Raw genomic sequence first — 22028 nt, 5'->3', positions numbered from 1 at the left:
TAGATCCGGCCCATAAGTTGTAGTATGGCTGCCCACATTACTGCCTCCTTGACAAACAAGACTACTCAAATGGATTTTTCCTTCGGACTTGTCTTTGCTTCCACAAAGACACTATGTCGATGGGAGAGCGCCCTCCCCTTGACATAATTACTCCACCTCAGTGAGAGGCAGAAGCTATGTCGGTGGGTGGGAGAGCATTTCCCACTGACATACAGCAGTGTTGATACCACTTTAAATCAATGTAAATTATGTCACTCGGGGGAGGGAGGGTTCCACACCCATGAATGATGTAACTTACATCAACTTAAGCGGCAGTGTAGACAAGCCCTCAGTTAAAAGAAGTGTGACTAGATTAACATTGTAGCTCCAAAATATAAGGCAGCATTAATGGCAATAATTAGTACATCGCCCATGGCAATAGAATATAGAATAAAGATAAGAGAGATTTCAATGGGATTTGCATGCATGCAGTTTCTGGCATAATAAAGCCCCTCACTTGTAACCTGATCTAACACAAGTATCAAAAGTATCACAGGAATTAGAGACGGTTGTCTCATTTATACCCCTGCACTAAGGCAGGTTTAATCCTGGTTTTCAAGTGATTTTTCTAGTCCAGTGTTAAATGACCCAAACAATGGGGGTTCCATCACTTCCCTTGGGATGCTATTTCCCAGTCTAACAGTTCTGGCCATTAGAAAATTGTTCAAGAGAAGGTACAATCAAGTATATAAATTTAACTATACAGTACATTAGATGTTTAGCCTCAAATACTTTATGGTTTAAAAATCAGACCCATAAACTCTATTTCCTTCATTTTTGTTTTCTCAAGATGAATATCAGGAATGAGAAGTCAATTATTTTACTTTAAGAGAGTTGAAAAACATATGGCAATGGCTTATTGGGAGCCATTACAGACTCTTCTACAAATGCTTCATTTATTTGATGGTGATTAACAGTCTTTCATGACAGCATTGCAGCCTCAGGGACAATCAGTCCTTTGCTTGTGTACATGGAGAAATCACACTGAAGTTAGTGGAGCTGCACCCATTTACATCAGAGGATTTGGAGCCAAAGGTCAAAACATGATTAAAAGCATTTTTTAAGTTTGAGGATTATATTGACCCAACAGAGTTCCATCAGTTCTATGCATGACCCATACATCTTCAATAGGTTAGAGAATGCTAATTTTTTTGGCTAATGTTACAGAAAGCTAAGAATATAAAAGAAACAGCAGTGAAACAGAAGCAAGCTGTGTTTTGTCATCATGTAACTCCCTCTTTTTCTCAACTCTTCCTTCTATACAAACTTATTTTCCATTCTCACTACACTTAACCACATCACCCTTTCCTTATATTTGCTGAAACTGCTTCATCTTCATCCCACTTACACCTCTGATCTTGTTTCTTTCTACTTACTTCACCCCCTGCTTATGCTCATCACAATCTTACTCTATGTGGAGCTGAGTTGAACTTGTGGAGTTCTTGGTCCTCCATTTACCAGACTGGACCAAGACACATTTTAGGAGGAACTGAATCAAATCCTGGCCTCTGTGAGGACTTCTGAGTAGGAGGCCATTCTCTAATACTCTGCTAAATCACTCAGGGTCTGGTGTCCCTCTGCTCACCATACAGACTCTCAGTACACACTATAATCTCCGGTTTCCTTACGGGAATCCTTTAACGCATCCTGCAACTCCCCTGGAAAGCAAGGTGTTGCTGCCCACTTCACAGGAGGTGCTCTGCATCTCACAAGATCACAAACGCAGGGTCTCTCTCACATGCCCCACTTCGTACTTCTCTCCACTCTCCATAGCCACAATCCTACAGAGACTTAGCCACATGCTTAACTGCAAGCTGTGTAAAGTGAAACATGTGCTTACATCTTTCCAGGAGCATGCCGTATTTGGGACGATCCCCCAGTTCCTGTCCTCCCTCTTTCCTGTCCCCTCTCAAAGCCAACTTCTGCCAAGGATCCTGGCCCTCATTCTCTTTGAGAATATATTCTCCTAGCTCATCCTTTGGTGCATTGCTCTGTTGTGTACCTGATCTGGTTTAGAATGTGAATTCTTTGGGGGCAGGAAATAATTTTCTGTATATGTAAAATACTGGATAAATTTAAATTGCTATATCAAGAAATTTCTAAATAATAATACTAATTCTACAGATCTCAGAATATACTATATCTAAATTATAATAAATTTGTTTTTTTAAAAAAAACAGAAGAAAAAATGGCCAAGACTGTATACCATCATAGACAGCAATAATAAACAAATAAAAAACAGAAAAAAAATTAAGGGTCCACTAGAATATTAAGAGCTTGTTATTAAATAATTACACTTGAACAATTTAAGAAGTAATGTATTTTTTAATTAATTGGATATAATCTTTCATCATCTTCTTTATGGGATTGTCATTAAAAAACAACAACAAATAAACCCCCTAATAAATCCACAACTGCTTTTACACTGACAAAAACCTCACAGCATGCAAATTAAATACTTCATTGGAATGATTTTTTTTGAGGGTGGGTAATCCAGTACACTTTATCTTCATCGTAAGGCTCTCTCCTATAATAATTTCTTTATTACAAGGATGTTGGACATTGACCCCTACCTACTGTCTTCATTTTGTACAAATATATCATTTTAAAAAGAAACAGAGCTCAGCAACCAAGAACGCTGCTAAAAATCAGGACAAATGTATTTTAAACTATCATCAGAAATGAATATCCCTCTGCTCATCCTTCCAAATTATACATTGTGAGCAAGCCAGAAATGAATATAGAAGCCTCTACTCTACAATCCCTGGAACGGGGTTACTTTCACATTTATATATGCACTTCTCAGGAACTGAGGTGCAGTTGGCTACAAAACCCTACATCTGTCAAGCTCACACAATGTATGTAAACACTGAGTTTATCATGCTACGTGGCATATCCAATTACTAAAATTTCAGTCGACACAGGCAATATTTCAGCAATTGACCAAAGAGTGCTTCCATTCCATGACAAGTAGTTTAACCAGCACACAGTCTATTAAAATGGGGATGACATGATGATCCCAATCTGAAAAAAAAAATTGTGAAAGTAACGATCATTACGCCAGCATAATATTCTCTGTAAATATACTGTAAACTGATCTTAAATCTCACTCTTGTATATCTGGCCTAAATCTAGCTCCGCAAAGGACTTAAACCCTTTAGAATTCTGCAAGATGTTACTATAGCCTCATTCACTAAAATAAACATTTTTTTAAATTGTGGTTCTTTCTATTTATTTAGAGCTAAATTATGCCATCCCTTATGAGGTGCTTTAAAAATGAGAGTACCAGGAACCCTTCTTCTCCTTAGTACCTACACAAACAAGAGGTAAAATTGGACACAGGAGAGCCAGGCAGAAGCTACATCTCCACAATGTCCACCCTGAGCTGTGCTAAAGACATTCTGTATGCTGAAGTGAGTATTGACAGTTTCCCTATCTACAAAAAAGGATGTAATGATACTTACTGCCATGGTAAAGTGCTTTCAGATCTACAGATAAGAAGCTCCAGATATTTATTATTATAATAGTAAGAGATGCTTCACAGCCTATCTGCTCACCTCCATTACCTGGGAGGCATCATTCCTTTTTTGGGGGCATATTGATACTAGGCACGACACTGATTCAGGCAGTGTGCCTCCATTTCATCAATACAGAAGAGACAAAGCGAGCCCTCAGATTGTAAACATATTTAACATCCTCTGTATTTTCTATGTATGTCACATGTTGTAAGTAATGACCCTCAACATGAGTCACTGGGAAGGTTTGAATCCAGGTCTCCATAGCTCAGAAAACTACTGGTTTGAGCTACAAAGTGTAACCTCTTTACCAGTCAGCAGTAGTAGTCTAATATTTGTGGCCAGTTGAGGCAGACAACACATACTGTGCAAAAATTAGGCCACCACCCCATTAGTGTTTAACATAAAACATTGCGTCAGTTCAGCATCTCTCTGATTATAATTATTTTGTAGGAAAAAAACAAAGTTGAGTGCCTTATAAAGATTACACTATAAACTCAGAAGCATCACTTAAGTTTAATAATTTACCAGGTCAAGGAACACTGCTAATTTTACAAAGTTCTACTAGTTTTGAGCATGCATTTTCCTGCCCTCTGTTTTTTTTTTATTGATTTATTTAGATTGATAGTGTTATGAACAAACAGCTGGTCTTTTAAAATCTGCTAAACCCTTTATAAAACGTACGCTGTAATAGCAATAAGCCATTCACAACAAAAACCTAGGGAAACAGCCACTCAGTGGAATAATTATAAAACCACCTCCAGCCTCAGTCAGTAGCCCTGAAATTTCATCAAGATAATCCACTCAGTTAAGTTTCCTGGCCTATTGAACTCTGCCATTGCAAAACCTTTATCTCAGATACTATTAAATGAAGAAAAATTACCATAACATTTTGGTGCAGCTTATCTCCACAAGGCTGAAACAAAAATCCTGTTTCTCTACTGCAGAGTCATTCACAGATTTAAAGAGGGCATTAACTCTTCCACAGACACCCCCGCACCTCTAAAATCTGTAACAAGAATACTGTGAGAAATCCATTGGAAGCTATTTATTTTGTAGCTATTACCTGAACAGTTCAAAAGCCAACCAAATGAATAAATTTATTGCTCTTTTAGCTATAATTCTAAGCCCATTTATGTACTAACACATTTGATGGTTTCATTTTATTTATTTATTTATGGTTAACATTTTGAGTGTTATCTAGTCACTCAGACGTAATAGAGATACTTGCGCTTTACAAGTCAGCCATTTTCAGTACATTATAGGAAATAGCATTTCATCATTTATCATAAATTTCACATGGCTTTTTTTTATTGCATGTGTATATGAGAGTGTAAAATTTTAGTGTTGCACAATGCAAGATAATTTTGCAGCTTAGTAACAGTGTTGGATACAAACTATATGACAATTGATTTCATTAAGATCCTGATTATATTTAGAAACAGCAGTTCCAGGCTTCCTTGCCTGTTTTATAAATCAGTTGCAAACCAAATAAGAAATAACCTTTGTCAGTTCCACTAAAACAGACCAACGAAGACACTCCAGCAGAATAACTATCTTATGTCAATGGCTTGCTTTACAAGTTCTGACATCAGTGAGAATGATCAGATCTGGAAAAGAAGCTCTTTGCTATTAATACTAATTTAATGGTTTGCTGTTACACAGTGCTACAGCCCCTCTGTCTGGTAACAACCAGCAATCAAGTCTCAGCTCATAATGAACTAAAATCCTGAGGTTTTTAACGATGTTGTGAAATAACAAATATGAATGTAGTTTAATGACATAGTTGTAACAATTACTTAAATCTGAAAATACATCAAGGGAGCAGGTCACCTTTAAAGTTTCCAAAAGCATTACAAACATGAAATGTCTTTTGAAAGAGAGTCAGTGTTAACATATTTCTGCCTGCAAACTCAGCAAAGAAAGATATATCCAAAAAAAAAAAAAATCCAATGCATGCAGTAGCATCCATAAACCTGGTATTTGACCAATGTAATACAGAACCAAGCTTGGATTTGAGGTTATCGGTTACAATCAATATGCAAAAAAATCCTGAGATGACTCTTGGTGGTCTAGAACAGGTGGTTCTCAACCAAGGATACACATACCTCTGGGAGTACGTAGAGGTCTTCAAAGGGGGACATCAACTGATCTAGATATTTGCCTAGTTTTACAACAGACTACATAAAACACACCAGCAAAGTCAGTACAAACTAAAATTTCATACAATGACTTGTTTATACTGCTTTATATACTATACACTGAAATTTAAGTAGAATATTTATATTCCAGTTGATTTATTTTAAAATTATATGGTAAATATGAGAAAGTCAACAATTTTTCAGTAATAGTGTGCTGTGACACTTCTGTGATAGACTCCTGAAAGCGGCACAGTAGTCTGGAAAGGTTGAGAGTCCCTGGTCTAGAACTAATCAATCACATCACACAAAGATGAAAGTTTACTATAAACTATTTGGGGAGAGGGGGTGACGAGGAAGAGAGTCTTTTTTTCAATATAGTACTGAACAAAATAAAGATGACCTCACCAATGGAAACTGAATACTAATAACCACATTTAAGTATTGCTAACAACTGCCTAAAAACAGCCAAAAGTAAGAAAACCAAATTTAAGTCAAGTCTGTTTATGCAAACATTTTACTGTGTGTGTGTGTGTGTGTGTGTGTGTGTGTGTGTGTGTGTGTGTGTGTGTGTGTGTGTGTGTGTGTGTGTGTGTGTGTGTGTGTGTGTGTGTGTAACTTTGAAATATATTGCACTGCTCACAGACTTAAAGTTAAACACATGCGTTTGCAGGACTGGGGGCTATATCAATCTCAAGGTTAAAGACTGCGAATTGAGGTCCTTCAACATATTTTTGCCAGATAAGCAAAAAATTTCCAAAGATCATTGGCTGCATATATTTTTTCCAGATTGTGTTGCAAAGTTACAAAATGCTTCTATGAGAGATCTGTTCAAAAAAGCTTTTAAAATGTTAATTTATTTTTCTATAAACTAGGAACATTTTTTTTTCTACACATATCATCAAGTGCCAGCCTCATGTGTTTTGTGGACCAATCATGTAGTACAAAATACAAACTGGAGGTGGGGTCACATTACACAGGGTAGACAGGCAGTTTAAATTCAGTAGAGCAAAAAATCCTTAAAACTCAGTAAAGCCAGAAGTAGAGGGGTGAGACTTCACCTCCATATATCTACCTATTTACCCATTTATTTAGGCCATCATTGCAGTGTCTAGGCTCCCAAACCCTGTCTAATCTCTGCTTTAAAGTTTCAATTTTATTTTCATGCAAAAACTTTCAGTTACTCTGAAGCAAAAATCACAAAATCAACACAAAACAAAGCACAATTATCAGATATTTTAGTTGGCCTGAGTTTCAATTTGTAATGAAATCTGAAGCCAGATAAATTGGGCTCAATTTGGGTTTTGATGGTTTGCGCAAGCTCTACTTCGCCTATGAATTAGCAATCAAAAATAAAAAAACAGCAAAGAGAATCAGGAGCAAAGAATCAATAGAAATTATAAAAACAGAACTTCAAATAGTCTTTGAATGATTTTATTTGCACCATGGTTGCCAAATATCTTACAGAAAGTACACATAATACACCTCTACCCCACTTAATGCGACCTGAAATAACACAGGTTCACGTACAACGCAGTAGCAGTGGGGCTTTGGTGGCGCTTTAAAGGGTTCGGGGCTCTGGCTGCTGCGGGGAGCCCCAGGCCCTTTAAATCCCACTGGAGCCCTGCCACTGCTACCCCGGGGCTGTAGCAGCAGGGCTTGCTGGCGAATTAAAAGGCCTGGGACTCCCCTCAGCAGCCGGAGCCCTACCCCAATATAACAGATTTCAGCTATAACGTGGTAGAGATTTTTGGCTCCCCATGACCACGTTATAGCAGCGTAGAAGTGTACTAGATTTCTGAGGACAGAAGACTTTCTTTTAAAAATGCTAAAGCTTTGGTCAAACATTTCCATGTTTGTTAAACTTTATATAAGTCTAAGTCTATTTGTATTTTTAAACACAATTTGACTCCATCTGTTGTGGGGGACAGACATAAGTTAGCAACTGATGAAATCACAGGAAATAGGTAAGCACAGGGGGTAGCTGAATCTCTCCATGCTTTTGCAGAAAAGCTGAGAACATATCTAAGTATGACATAAATAAAAGTATACCTCCCAGCCAGGTCAAGCTTAGGCTGGAAAAACATGATACAACTAAACATTTGTCAAGCACCTTCTAATGGGAATGATGAATAAAGACTGCTCCTTTCCATTTTCCTATCCCTTCTTTCTCCTGAGGATGTATTTTCACCAGGAGAAGGAGCTTGTTGCTAAACCACAAGTACAAAAACAATTGCCCTACCATTTGTGCTTCCACTGCTGTATTTGTTACCTTGAGTTCTGTTTGCATGTTCATTCTCTTTCTCATTTGTGGGCGTGAACATACTCACTGCTTTGGCAGGCTTATCTGAGAACATCCTGGAAAAGACCTCTTCTGAGGAAACACTCCACTCAATGGCTGGATGTTAGGAGTGAGTGGGTGGGGGTGGAGAAAAAGTGTGAGAGGCTTGAGTGAATAGAATTCTGGGAAATGTAGTTCTAACCAAGGAGAGTCACCAGGATTTTGTATGGAAGAATTCTAAAGAATGGCCTCCCTACTAAGGGCCAAGGTTTGACATCTGTTACCTTTACATGACTGTTCAAAGGATCAGTTACCAGCATAATAAGAATTACATAGATTGCATTACATAAACTGTTTTGTTTGTTTTTCTGCTTCCCACCTACTCACTAGATACCATTTCCTTTGTAATGAAATATTGATTTTTATACTGACCAACACATCTAAACATTAACTGTCAAACTGTGAAGGCGGGGCTTGATGTAAAATGATTTTGGCCCCCAATGGCAGCTGCAGCAAGACCTACCACAGATGAGCTTAGGAAGCAGGAAAGCATAGCTGATTTTTATCAGCTATATTGCAAGGACAAGCAGCACAGCAAACAATTTCATGCGATCAGTGTTTTTGCAATAGTTTTCTTGCTTCACATACACTGACCATGAGTTCAGAACAACCCTGAAAGCCCTTTGCTGATCTGTAATGGGTATTTATATTATATTTTATATATATATATATATATACATATACACACACACACACACAGAGGTAGTGTGAGACATTTTTTTCAAACTATAGCAAAAGAAGAGTTAAGAAAAAATGCCAGGAGATATACAGAGTGCAGGTACTTGTCCACATATACAGCCACTGTCACTCAACAACCCAATATTGTGCAATTAGTGAAGTCTTTCATGTGAGCGATTCATAGAGTCTCCAAATTGTTGTTAACAATTTCATGTAATTTTATCACGTTTTCTTTTTCTTTATTTTATTTTCAAATAAATAGTAAGAGAAACAAACACACACAAAACTATATAAAAGTAATGTTAAATACCTCCTGAAAGCAACAAATGCTAAAGAATTCAGAAGTAAAGCTGAATTCAAATCATAACAATCCCTATTTTTACTGGGTATTTCAAGAGGTCTCTGAACCATGGGTCACATGCTGTAAAGTCACATATGTGCTGCAACAGCTAGACACAATAAGGTGAGTAGAGACCGATTTTTTGGCCTTAATTTTGAATTTGTATTTTCTGTAGTTTGGCACAGACCATTATCATTCTTTAGGGTTATATTTTCTGATGTCAATACTTCTATAACAGTATATTGTGGTCAACATATATATAGTCCTTGTATAGTTGCTAATGAGAAGACGTGCTATATTAAAAAAAGGAAACCTTTACTTTTACCAAACATCACAGATTATATCACTCTAATAAATAGCCTTGTAGCCCCCGAAAAATATGTCCTTCAATCTTAAAAGGCAGCATAATAATTTGAAACATTAAAGTCCCTTTCCTTCGATAATTAGAGTAACTGGTTGAGATACAGCGTACTAATCCTGAACCAAACAAATTAATCAATATTTAGTTTGACTTATGAATCTAAACAATTTCTACAGGACATAAGTCATCTGTTTTCCATTCGCCTGTACTGCTCAATTGTTATTGCATTCTTCCTCTATCTTGATATTTCCAACAACCTTTGTTAAAGACTTGAGTAAAAAGAAGAATTGTATAGTATAGTAGGAAATATATATAATTCACAACCATTTAAAACTACTCCACTTGGACACAATTGCATGCTCACTTACTATCCATTAATATAATATATGCTTAAATCATTATAAGAAAGCTATTATAAAAGTTGTAGTCTTATGGTATTCAATGGCAAAAACAAAAAGCTGTACATTGATGACTGTTTTATATTGGTTTTTAACACCAAATGCTTTATATAGCTTCTAATTTTAAGTGTATGTTTAAGTGTAAAACTATAATTTGAGTATAATTTAAATCAAAATTTAAAGATATTTTTAAAACATTAATATGTTGGTATTTGTATATTTTTATTTAAACCTTCCACTGCAGAGTAATCAACATCAGACACAATGATAATGTGCTAGCATATAACTACCAGAAATGAAAATTATCTATAAACAGAAAATGAAATTAATAAATCTAATACCAGCGTCCAAGTTGATGGAAACACAAAAAAGCAAGAAGGCCTCAGAAATTGATGAAAATCAACTTAAATTTTAATTACTGACATTTATTACTTGGTGGCTAAGTAATTTTTAAATGCATGATTGTTATCATCACAGTATCTCTTTATGTATGGATTGTTTCAGCTGGGGAAAAGGGGTAGAAGAAGCAACTGCCCTTCAGGCTCTAGTTTTCTTTGGTTCATCAGCCCTCAGTGCATTGCAAACTGGTTAATAAAGTAAGATCCTGATCTCACAAACCCTTGTGAGCCTGCTTAACTTTACTACCATGAGTAGTCCAATTGATTTTAGGGATTACCCATGGTAATAAAGTTGAGAGCACAGGTAAGTGTTTCAAGGATCAGGTCAAGTGTGGGTAGAAGATTTCTGAGCCATGGAAAGAGCTGATCACAGTTCATGAGGGTCTGGCATCTCCTACACATAGCAGGCAGAGGATTTCCACATGAAATTTCTTTGGTAAAAGCCCTCCCATGCCCTTACTGTGGAAAAAATAATTAATTCATTGTGAAAGTAAACCAATGGTGATGGCACTAGTTCAGGTGCAAGGCTTGTTTCGTCAACCCATGTTGTGCAAAATAAGTAGATAAAGGACATGCTTTGCATTACTGATTAAAGCAGAAAAAGTCTTATAATCCTACATTAAGACTAATGAAAATCAAAATATACTAGGGTTTCAGTCTGCACTGAATTAAAAAAAAAAGCTCTCAACTGGATTTCACAAAAGGTATTGATTAGGAGTTCTATAACATCTCTCTTCTTGGCTATTATGCATTATACGAGCCACAGCTGCCTGACCTGAGCTTCTTGGTGTATGGATACAAGTGGACACAGCATGTCATTGCATAGCTGAATCCATGCATGAATAATTTCAAGTACAACATCTCAACATATACATAATATTTCTGAAGGACCCATCGTATCAAGAAAAAAGCATATTGAAAAAAAATCAGGGCATGATACTTTAAACATGAAACCAATGTTTAATAAAAAAGAAGTCTTATGGATGTTTCAGTTAGTAGGTAAGTTCCTCTTATCCACAAGCTAGATGGTCATTCTAGATTAGTGACTGATTTTTATTTTGAACACCAAATTAAGTACTATTTTTTGTGAACTGATAAGCAACTAGTTTTTGCTTGGTCAGAACCTGGAGGAATTACATCAAGAACTTTCAAAACAGCAAATAGATAACTTGTCCGTGAGCAAAATCGAACCAAGAATGATTTTCATCCTACACATCCACAAAAACAGAGAGACTTCCTGATATCTTTGCAGATAAACATCCTTCCCACCACCACCAAAGATCTTTTTTTTAACACTTACACTAAATGGACATAAATCCAGTTTTCTGAACAAATACCTCCAGACTTGCCTTCTGTTTTCCAAAATCACATTCCAAGCCCAGTGTTATCACATCTTGAAATTGTTTAATAAAATGCAACAACACAATCTGGATAAAGCTCTTTTTGTAAACTGTGAAATGCTAAATGATCTATGACCTCTGCCTACACATGTGCCTTTCCAAGGCAGAGGATCAAACAAGGATCTGCACTTGTCTTGAAAGCCAGGGCACCAGCCTTGTCATATCATATTTGTATTCACATGATACAACACGACCCATGACTTTCATTTTAATAGCAGCTGAGGCAATGGTTAGAAAAAGCACAAGCAACCTGGAAACTGAAACTGAATTTTAAAAAAGTTTCTTTTCTCACAATGCCTGTTAATCACAATCAAAGCAAGTGGAAGATGTGGATATTGGGTCATAGGTCACACACTGTCAGCAGTTCATGAAAGAGAGATTACATTTCCTTCTCCCCAATTGATACTGCAACCTCAGAGAAAGATTATATGAAGCTGAAGGCTTAAAAATATCCACATGCCCTATAAATTCAATTTTTTAATGTAATCTATTTAATCTTCTGTTAATGATAATCTCTGCTATCAATGCACTCAGAGTCAATTTCTGATGGATTTGCACTTCTTCCATTTCATCCTATAAGGGAGTGGTATTTAATAAGGGGAAACACTCTGGTCTAAGGGAACAAATATTGCTTATAAATCTGTGTGAGTGCTCAGACCAGCTCAAGATTTTTTTGTTGTTATTGATTTTTTGGCTTGGTTTGGACTGGCCCTGCCAGCTGATCATGATTTATTAATATACCTTGTGTCGGCTTTAGTGCATGGGGAGACTGTGTGGAGGGAGCAAAATTACAGTGGATTTCTCTTTAAAGGCCCAAAAAGATGGGACTGAGAGCTGGAAATGGATTACAAGATGGCACAGTAACATTTAATATTGGCAGAATCCCTTCCAATAAGCCCTGAGCCAACCGTGCAGCATCTCAACCCCGCAAAAGTCAATGCAGTTTGAAAAGCCATATAGCTTTGTTGCCTGATACAAGGTTTGAACACAGGCGCATGCGATGAAAATCAGGCACCCTTGGGACAAAAGGAAAAGGAAAAAAATATATATATTTCAGATACATCTCTATGCGCAGAAATGAGAGTGGCAGCCTGGAGCTCTTCCACAAAAGGTTTTCCTGATTGTGACCTCCAACTTCCTTTCGCCAGATGCACCTTTAAGGGAAGATTCTCTCTCCTACCTTGATCAAAGGCTAGAGAAGCGAGTTATTGCCTTGTTTGCCATTCTGATTTAGTGACAGCTGTGTTCGCCCCCACCTTTCAGATTTACGGTTCTTCTGCCTGGTTCGCCAATGCACGGCATCAGTTTGCAGCGCATATGGACTCTTTATCCCGGGGCTTATCAGCAAATAGATGTAATGGGGAAAAAAAGTTTCAATGACTAACTAACCAAATCCTCCAGCGGAATAACCGCAGATTAGCATGCAAAAAGGGGAGCCACGGGCTACAAAAGCGATTCAGCTGATAACATTTAATTGAATTGACGTTCCTAGCAGAACCCACTATCCGGGGACACACAGCGCCTCGTTTCCTAGACTGTAGCCAAGAAAACACACAAGACTCTAATAAAGTATAATTAATCGTTTTACTAAACGGCCCTGCCCAGAAGTTCCGCTGGCAGAGATTGCCGTTCGTCCTAGATAACCTTCACAGGCAGTAGGGAGAGGTCCCGGATCCAAATTAATCTTCCAATTAAACCAGAATCCTTCGCTTTGCGATCTGGCAGGTGGGAAGAGTCAGCCACCAAACATCATTCAGGGAAATTAAACACCCCCCTTTCTAAGAGCTAGTCAATGATGGCAGTAATCTGCCGAGGTGGCGGACGGCAAATAGATGAGACTGGATCATATTTGAGCGTTTATGCATATTCATGGAGTGGGCTCATGTCCCTTTCGGAGAGCACTGGCTAAGGGTCTTTTCAACAGCCAGGCACCAAGGAAAGGGAGATTGCTTTGGATCACATTTTATATTTCAAGATTTTTTTTTTAACGCCCGCCTGGAAGGCTAAAGGAAACTCACTCATTGTCACCCACACCTCCGCACACCCTATGCGAGGCGCACCAAACATCAGTCTACCAGTTCACTTCGTCTCAGTAGCCACAGAATTAGTGCCAGCGCCTTTCTCCAAAGCCACCAACAAATTCTGGATGATCACTTTTCCCTTCTGACCACTGATTTCTCAACAGCCCTTCCTTGGACCAAGTTGTGGGGAAAGAGGGACGGCTGCTTTCCTGTAAAATATAGTGAGATATCTCCACCTCAAACGACGGCTACTGTGTGAACATCCATCACACAAACAGGGAACTTGCCGGGGGGGAACGGGGGGAAAGAGGGGAGGGGGGAAAAAGAGGCAGGAACTTAATCTAAGAGCTTTCCAGAAGCTCTGCAGTGTCAGTATTTGCACGCTGACCCTTGTCTGCCTACGATACTAGACATTAGCATCCAAACTAGGGACACCACCAGCTTGGCTCGCAAAGACTCAACCAGGTGTGGAGGTGCAGTGAAAAGGGGGGTGCCCAAAGGCAAGGCAGTTCTCGCTTTACTTACGGAATTTGGGGCTAGTGCTAGTTTCTGGTGTGGTGGTGGTGGACTCCTGGAAGGGAGATAAGGTCCAGGATGGAGCAGAGTCGTGGACATAGATCTTATACGAGGAGGTAGCGTATGCCGCAGTGGGCCAGATGGGCATTGGCTGGGTACTGGGGGTCCCGGGTAGCGGACGGGAGGTCAGGATGGTGGTGCTGAAGGGGACCGTAGTGGAGAGACTGGTAGGGGGGGCAGCTGTATGACGCACAGTGGTAGATCTGGGGCTCGCCCGGATGGGGACCCGGGTCCCCGGGAAGCGGGTGGGTGCCCGAGTCATGGTGGTTAAGCGGGTGCTTATCCGGTTGGGTGTCCTTGACGTGGTGGTGGTGGTGGTCTCCATGCTCTTCGGCGGGGTGGTTGGCTTGGAGAGGAAGAAGGGGTCCTGCCCAATCCCTTTGGAATCCATCAGCTCGGTGGGGACATAATCCTTGACGGAGCCCACCACGATCCACTTGAGCAGCATGAGGCTAAGCCCCAAGCCGATGAAGCCGATGAAAAGAGGCACCACACACAGCCACGTCTGCTGCCGGTTCCAGACGATGCAGTCACTACATCGCAGCTCCCTGGGGGGGTCGGGAGCCCCATCCCCGTCCTGGCCCCCAGCCGCCGCCGCCCCCTCCTCAGCAGCAGCAGCAGCAGCACCAGGTGGGGAGGCGCAGGCAGCCCCTTCACTCATTCTAGGTGCCTTTCACACCCCCGGAGGGAAAGACAAGACATCAGGGAGAAGCTGCTGCTGAGGAAAGCAGCATTCGGACGGGCAGGTGAGAGAAAGAGGGAAGGGAAAGCGATCGGTCTCTCAGTCTGTCAGTCAGGGGACATGTCTCCAGCCCCAGAAACCCACCACGGCTCCTAATGCAACCTCCTCCGGCAGCTGCTGCATCAGCTAAATCACCAGGCTCGCTCCAGCCTTGAGCAGCAGCAGTCGGAGCATCCTGCTCGCTTTTATTCCCCACTTCCTTTCTTCTTCTTCTTCTTCAGATCCCCTTTTGTTTTCAGTAAGTCACAAGAATCAGCGTCCAGTTTTTTTTATGCCAAGCATCCGAATCCAGCAACGACGAGCCACATTCCTACACAGTGGCAGCTCTCCTCTTTCTGGGTCGGGTTAGGATCCCCTCCTTCCCCGCTTTGCTCCTTCTTATCCACAGATCAGATGCACCAGCATTCCTCGGCTGCTTCTTTGAGAGGCGACGGAGCAGCAAAATGCACCTGTTATTCAGCAGCCCTGCAGCCAACCCTTGGACAGCACTTTGGGAGAGAGACCAATCCGAAGGCAGAGCGGAGGGAAAGGAGACAGAGCTTCCTCGCTCGCTCTTTCTCCTCCAAGCAGCAGCTCAGCGGCACTTAAGTCCAAGCTGCAATCAAAGTCAGGCAAGGATTTACAAAATAAAATAAAAAGTCATTAAAATAAAATAAAACGCCAGCAAAATATATATCAGAAAACACACGCAGGGGGCTGGATCGATAGACAGAACCAACAATCACACACGCACGCATGCACCAGGCGGCTCCTGCCAAGCTTGCAGCTTCAGTTCGATTGTGTATTCCGATTGCAGTGCAAAAGAGGCAGGCTGGCACTCAGAAAGTAGAGCACCTCCCACCACAGCCTAATGGTGGTTTCTTAATGCGCACAAGATAAATAAATGATCCAGGCAAACCCCTCGGGAGGTGTATGGCAAGCTAGCGTGGGTATTTTTTTTTTTGTTTTGTTTTCCCAATCAGATCCTGAAACTATTTTGCGTGTGTATTAATCCAATAGGATCATGGTGTGTTGCCGCATGGTAGATGATACGTGTGTGGGGGGTCGGTGTGTGTATGAGGGAGGTGGAGACACCTTCATAGAAGACTGCTAGAGAAAGACCATAAACGGAGTTTGCAAGAGATACTTTCCTGACACCCTTAATTTCTGAAAACTAGTAAGGAGGAGTTGTAGTGGTTTAAGAGGGTTTCCCTAAAGGGAAATGAAATTAATAGAGAATTGCAACAAATGGATGCTCCTTTCAGAAGACAGAGTAGCCGCTGATGAAACCGACAACAAAGTGATGGTCTGTCTGTCAAGATGCTGCCTGTCAAGTTTCTCTACTGAAACTACTGAAGTTCTTTGATCTACTCCTTCAGAAGAGAGTTTAAACCCAATGCTGAGACCAAGCTGTCGTTTACCTCCTCTCACTAGGTAAACCTTAAAGTAGCCATGAGGCTAGTTGAAGAGTTAATGACAAAGGGGTCATTTTATTTCACTAAATCACTAATTCCCGATTTAATACCCTCTTTTATTTCTCTCATTAATGTTTGTTAGTATTGATGCATCGCTGACATTTCCTTAGCTGTTTATTAGACTATGTGTATAACATTTATACAGGAAGTTAATCTGGCAGACATAATAGAAATAAAGTAGGAAACATTTGTTATTCATATATATGCAGTAAATAAATATAGGAAATAGGAAAAAACCTTAAAACTTTGCAGCGTCTTGCTTGATTTTTTCCCCCAAAATGGTATATTTTAGTAGTATTTAAAATAAAATATTAAGACTAGATCTAACAGGTCTGGGAGTTAGCTAAACCTCTGTGGCCCTCCATGAGTGTAACACCTGCCTCCAGATAGATGTTCCTGAGTTGATAACAGTTGAGAATGCAGTAGATCTGACATATCAGGAAGAGGTGCTTTTCAAATATTTCCTAATAAGAAAGCACTGTGGAGTAGAGCTAACTGTGGCCTTAGAGAAATCTGAAGGTTCACATTCCTAGCCAATTGTTAAGTAGGCAATAATGATGATGAGACAGCATTTAGAAAGAAAATGGGGAGAAATCATTAGTCCATGAATAAGAGTGTAGACATTGTTCATTGCTCAAATGCCTAATCGAGCTCTAATATAAGAAATAGTATAGGGTGAAATCTTAGACATCAATGGGAATTTTGTCATAGACTCCAATGGGGCTAAAATTTCATTGATCATTTTAACAACGTATGCTTTTCAAGCAATATAAGCTTGATCCTGCTCCCCTAAAGTCAATGATGGTTTTGCTATTGACTTTAAGTAAGGGGATGACTAGGTCCCTATGAGTAGAAAGTTCATATTTTGTCTAAAGATGTGAAACAACTGGTTTAGAAGTGAGTTGTTACTGTCTGTGGCTACACCAGACAGCTATAGGTCCATTGCAAACCACTGGGGGGTTGGAAACTCTGTCATGCTTGTAGTTTAGCAGGTTTGTGAGGTGTGGAGTTTCCAAATGGTGTGTGGGCCATTGCTGGCACTTATACCCCATCACTTTGCCCCCTGCCCCCAGGACAAATGAGTAACAGAACTGAAAAGGTTACTATTGGCTGATTTCACAAGGCTTAGTGGACCATAGAGGCAGATTCATGAATACTAACATAGGAAAACACTGGAAAGATTCATGATGCCAGGGCAGTGAGAAGATCATGATTGTACTTGAAGAGGGAAGTAAGGACTTAATTTCCCACAAATTATATTATTCTGTATGTTGTCTGTGCCTACTGTTATTTTGGGAAACCTCACATACCTGTCCCTGCTTTGAATCATGAAAACATACCTCCAAATCACTGACCATGGAAAAAGGGAAGTCAGTTACTAGCTGAATAGGTGCAGAATGTCATAGAGTGAGCATTTGGAAGGTGAAGGCTTGCTGGTGTTGCCTCTACATCCATCTGGCTGCCAGCGTGGCAAACACAGTTCATGTAATCATTGGCTGTTGCACACTGCAAAACATCCATGAAGTGGGGAAAGGAGGCTGTTTCCATACTGAGTAGGCTTAGGACATATCTGGTTTGCAAACTTTGTACAGGCAACCAGATCCCACCCACATTCACACTGGTCCTAGTTCCCAGCAGACAAGGGAAAGCAGTGATCCCATATGTGCACACATCTTGACACAGCAGGCAGACAGAGGCTGACATCTGCCTGAGCCAAGGGACACCTTCACATCCTGTTAAGCTTTTGGAAATGCAAAAACGAACATTGGTGCACACTTGTGGTGCTGCATAGTTCTGTGATGGATTGGTTTCTTTATCAGTCAAGGGCATTAGCTGTTTGTGTGTGTAACAATGCACACATTAAAGACAGTTATAAAAGGGCCTCTTCCTTTTGTTATGACCTTGGGATTGTGTTTGTACTGTGGAGGTTTGTTATGACCCTAAGTTTTCACTGGAGTACTTTCCAGTGTGTCATAGCAGCTGCTGAGAAAGCTCTGTTTCCTACACAGATGAGCTTGATCCTTATCATGAAAAGTTCCGTTCTGCCTGAGAGTGGAGCTGCCAACCAGAGTTTTCATCATGGAAATTTAGGGAATCTTTTAGGTAAGCAGATAAAGGCTGAGACTTTGAACTAGACTTCTGTTTTCCTGAGGTAGCTCTCAGCAGGATTTCCCTATGCCTCCCAACTATGTGGGTAGGAGACCTGTCCCCAACCCACTACCTTCCTGGGGAATAGCTTTAAAAAGGCCCTGAAGTCCCTCTGGGAAGGGAACCAAAAAACATAGTAGCATCAAGGTCAACACATCTCTACAAACTTTGATTGTTCAGACTTCTGTGACATCATCACATAGAATGTTCTTACTGAGAAAGTTGTGTGGAGGATGTGCCCCTGGGGGAAAAAAAAATCTGGATTGGCAAAATTTTGGTTCAAAGTAAGAGGAAGAGGATAACTTCCGTTGGGAGAGGGGATAAATAAAAAGGAGTGAATCTTCGTTTATTTATTTTAAATGGGCTGATGTTTAAGAAAAGGAAACATACCTCAGCCATTTTGGTTGTCTGTTGCTGTTTGTCTTCTTTCTTTTGATTGTAAATGGGTCTCCATGTTGGTTGCTACAATAATAAACATACTTATTAACAAAACAAACAAAACTGAGCCATTTCTGATCCAAAATTGGAAAACAGATTAATAGATTCCCAAATAATCCCCTTCTAGTAGCAGAGCCAACTCAGAAGCAAACAATGGTAATTTCAAATCCAAGGATTCAAATCCAATAACACACAAATAGAAGAGATTCAGATTTGTATTTCCACTTTCAGCTCAACTCTTCGAATACAATTGAAATTATTTTTAGTTCATGAATACCATCAATGGTACCAGATGATGTGAGCAGCATGAATTCCAGAGTTTTTCAGCTTTATGGTTCTGTCTATGATAGCATGAAAGAGTCTCTTGAAAACACGTACTATATGAGTTCCTACAATACATTTCTGTCATACTGGATTCTGACAGTGTGGACAACATGCTACTCTAAACAAAAGTTAGTTTCACAAACAGAAAGCATTGACATTGTGGCTGGTGCTATCAATAATATGAACGTTAAATTTTATGGGCAGTTTCCCTCCATCTAGTGGGTTCCTCAATATTCTTGTTCCTTTTCTGCACTTAGTCACCACTTTCCTCTCCATCTCGGCTAATATACGTGGCTCCCTAATGGCCCATTCCTAGCTACAGTTAATGCATCCCTCATAACCTGAATTGATCTCTCCGTTCTTAGCTGCCACTTACTCCTACATTCAAATTTCTATGAATAATTCTATTCCTTTCCAATGTGACATTTAGTCTTAGTTCCACACTGATCCCATTTCTCTGTGCTCCCAGCTGCTACTTCTCTCTACACCCTGGTTGCTTAGATTGGACATTGGCTATGGCAGACAAACTAAGCTTTGCCCTGTTAGTTTGTTCTATGTGACCTGTACTGTGTACCCCATATACTGTAAATCCTAGCTTATTCAGTATTATAACCTTGCATTGTATTGACAGGTTCCCTGGCAGCAGGTGGTGAGCACTGCGTGTGGAATCTGAGTGAGAATTCCACTGCTGAGCTAACTAGTTTGGTGGCAATTTGGGATGTTAGCAATGCTGCCAGTTAGCATTATGTCAGTTTAGAACAGGTGTGAAATGAATGACAGTTCATTTCAGAGATTGGAGAGAGATCTGCTATCTCTGACTATGAAATAAACACTGAATAACAATCTTATGGCTAAATTGACAAAGGTAAAATATACCCATCCTTTTACAGCATGTAAATATGCTGTTTGTCCCTAGATAGCCAGCATGCCATCATTTATTTCAATTCATTCAAGGTCTATTTGTAAATGCCAGAGCTGCCACTAAATATTTATAATTACAACTGAAGCCTTGCCAATGCACATATACTGTTCAAATGTCTATCTTGGAGTACTTCAAAATGGCTAATTGGAATACATCATAATGTTAGCAAAAAACCCCAAACAAACAAGAACTATATTAACAATTACAAAAGAAGCTTTAAAAAATAAAGCAAAATACTTCACTTGGAGGGATGTAGTACTATATGGGAAAAATCTTGTAGCCTTGCTCAGTTTTTATCCAAGCAGAATCCTTGGGGCATGTTTACACTTACCGATAGATCAGCACTGCTGCAATCGATGCACCAAGTGTTGATTTAGCAGGTCTGGTGAAGACATGCTAAATCAATGGGCGAGTACTCTCCCATCGATTTGTGCACTCCATCTCCCCGAGAAGCATAAGGGAAGTCTGTGGGAGATGCTCTCCCATTGACCCAGCACAGTGTAACCACCACAGTAAGTGGATCTAACAACTGAAGTTGCATAAATTAGATTGAGGTAGTGTAGACTAGCCGCCAGTGATGTCTCTGAGCTAATTCTACATTTAACTCAATAACAATTCTCAGTTATATCAATGGGAGTTGTGCCTCGATAAAGACCAAAGCCCTTGTCCTTTAATATCAAAGTTAAAGAGATGTCTGATACTGATTTGAGTGGTGTAGGATTGGCCCCTTACAGAAAAGCTCAATAAAGATTTCAGGATGGGAGTCTATAGTGAATACTTTAACTAGTCCCTTGGTGTGTGCTACAGCCAGTGAAACAGGCCATACTAAAATGCATACGCTACCCAAAACTTTCTGAGTCCTGAGCTCTCTGTCAGAAGTGTGAATGCCATCCTTGGACTGTGTGTGTGAGGGGGAAGAGAGAGGGATAAAATAACTGTTAAAAATCTTACCCCAAAAGGGCTGATCCAAAGTACAGTGCAATCAGTGGAATTAAGTCTTTCTATTGACTGCAATCTGTTTTGGATTGGGCCCTAAGCCAAAATTCAAATATTTCCAAGCATTGAGATCTTTTGATGATAGCACTAAGTGAGGAAGTCTATGAAATAACCACTCATCTGGAGCCAAGATATTTTAAATTATTTAGCATTATGAATCACTTTACAGCCAGTTTTTCCAGGAAGCCTGTTTTCCAGAACAAGGCTTTCTTCCTAGACTTCCAAGACTCAACGGAAATTGTGATTGTTCCATTCCTTTAGTCCTTGGCACAATTTCTTTTGATTTCCTAATCTCCTCTCCCCTGAAGTAACTGCTATATGGTGCTTTCTGTCTAGTACTGAAAATGAATAAGCGCCTCCTGTCCTTTGCTACTACACAAATGACCTGGCATAGGATACTGTGCAGTGACAAGACCTGAATACACAACAAATACACCTTGAGAATGTCTAGACCTCTTCCAGGTCTGGAGAAGGGAAATCCAAGTCTAGATTTGAATATCTCCAGTTATGCTGGCTGCATATTGTTGCAGTCTTTGAATTATTGCATAAATATTTAGTTCAATTATAGTTGGATCAATAAATCGGCAGTGTTTTACACATACTGTCATTTGCATGTTCTGTTCCTCTGCAACATAGGTTTGAAAAGGGTAGGAGTCTTAAAGTTGAGGGTCATATGAAGTTAATGATCTAAGGAACGCCACTGAGTGTGAGGAAAAATCTCACATGAATTTGCCAAAATGTTCAGCAGATTTCTGTTGGCGTTGCAAGTTATAGACTAATTTTAAATTTTAAAGCATAA

The 22028-nt window shown here is 39.8% G+C and overlaps 1 protein-coding gene across 3 annotated transcripts in view; it reads right to left on the bottom strand.

Annotated features, from left to right (window-relative positions):
* The window catches only part of NRG3 (neuregulin 3), a 959051-nt gene extending 943332 nt beyond the window's left edge, over positions 1-15719 (bottom strand). For all 3 annotated transcript variants that reach the window (XM_050959091.1, XM_050959094.1, XM_050959092.1), the window contains exon 1: positions 14155-15719. In XM_050959091.1, coding sequence (XP_050815048.1) covers positions 14155-14866 — 712 coding nt within the window. In that variant the 5' untranslated portion in view covers positions 14867-15719. The remainder of the gene's footprint in view (positions 1-14154) is intronic.
* Between the last annotated feature and the right edge of the window lie 6309 nt (positions 15720-22028).

This window comes from Gopherus flavomarginatus, chromosome 6, assembly GCF_025201925.1.
Source record: "Gopherus flavomarginatus isolate rGopFla2 chromosome 6, rGopFla2.mat.asm, whole genome shotgun sequence".
NCBI classification, from domain to species: Eukaryota; Metazoa; Chordata; order Testudines; family Testudinidae; genus Gopherus; species Gopherus flavomarginatus.
Note: the sequence above shows the minus strand (reverse complement) of the source record. Positions and strands in the feature narration are given on the sequence as shown.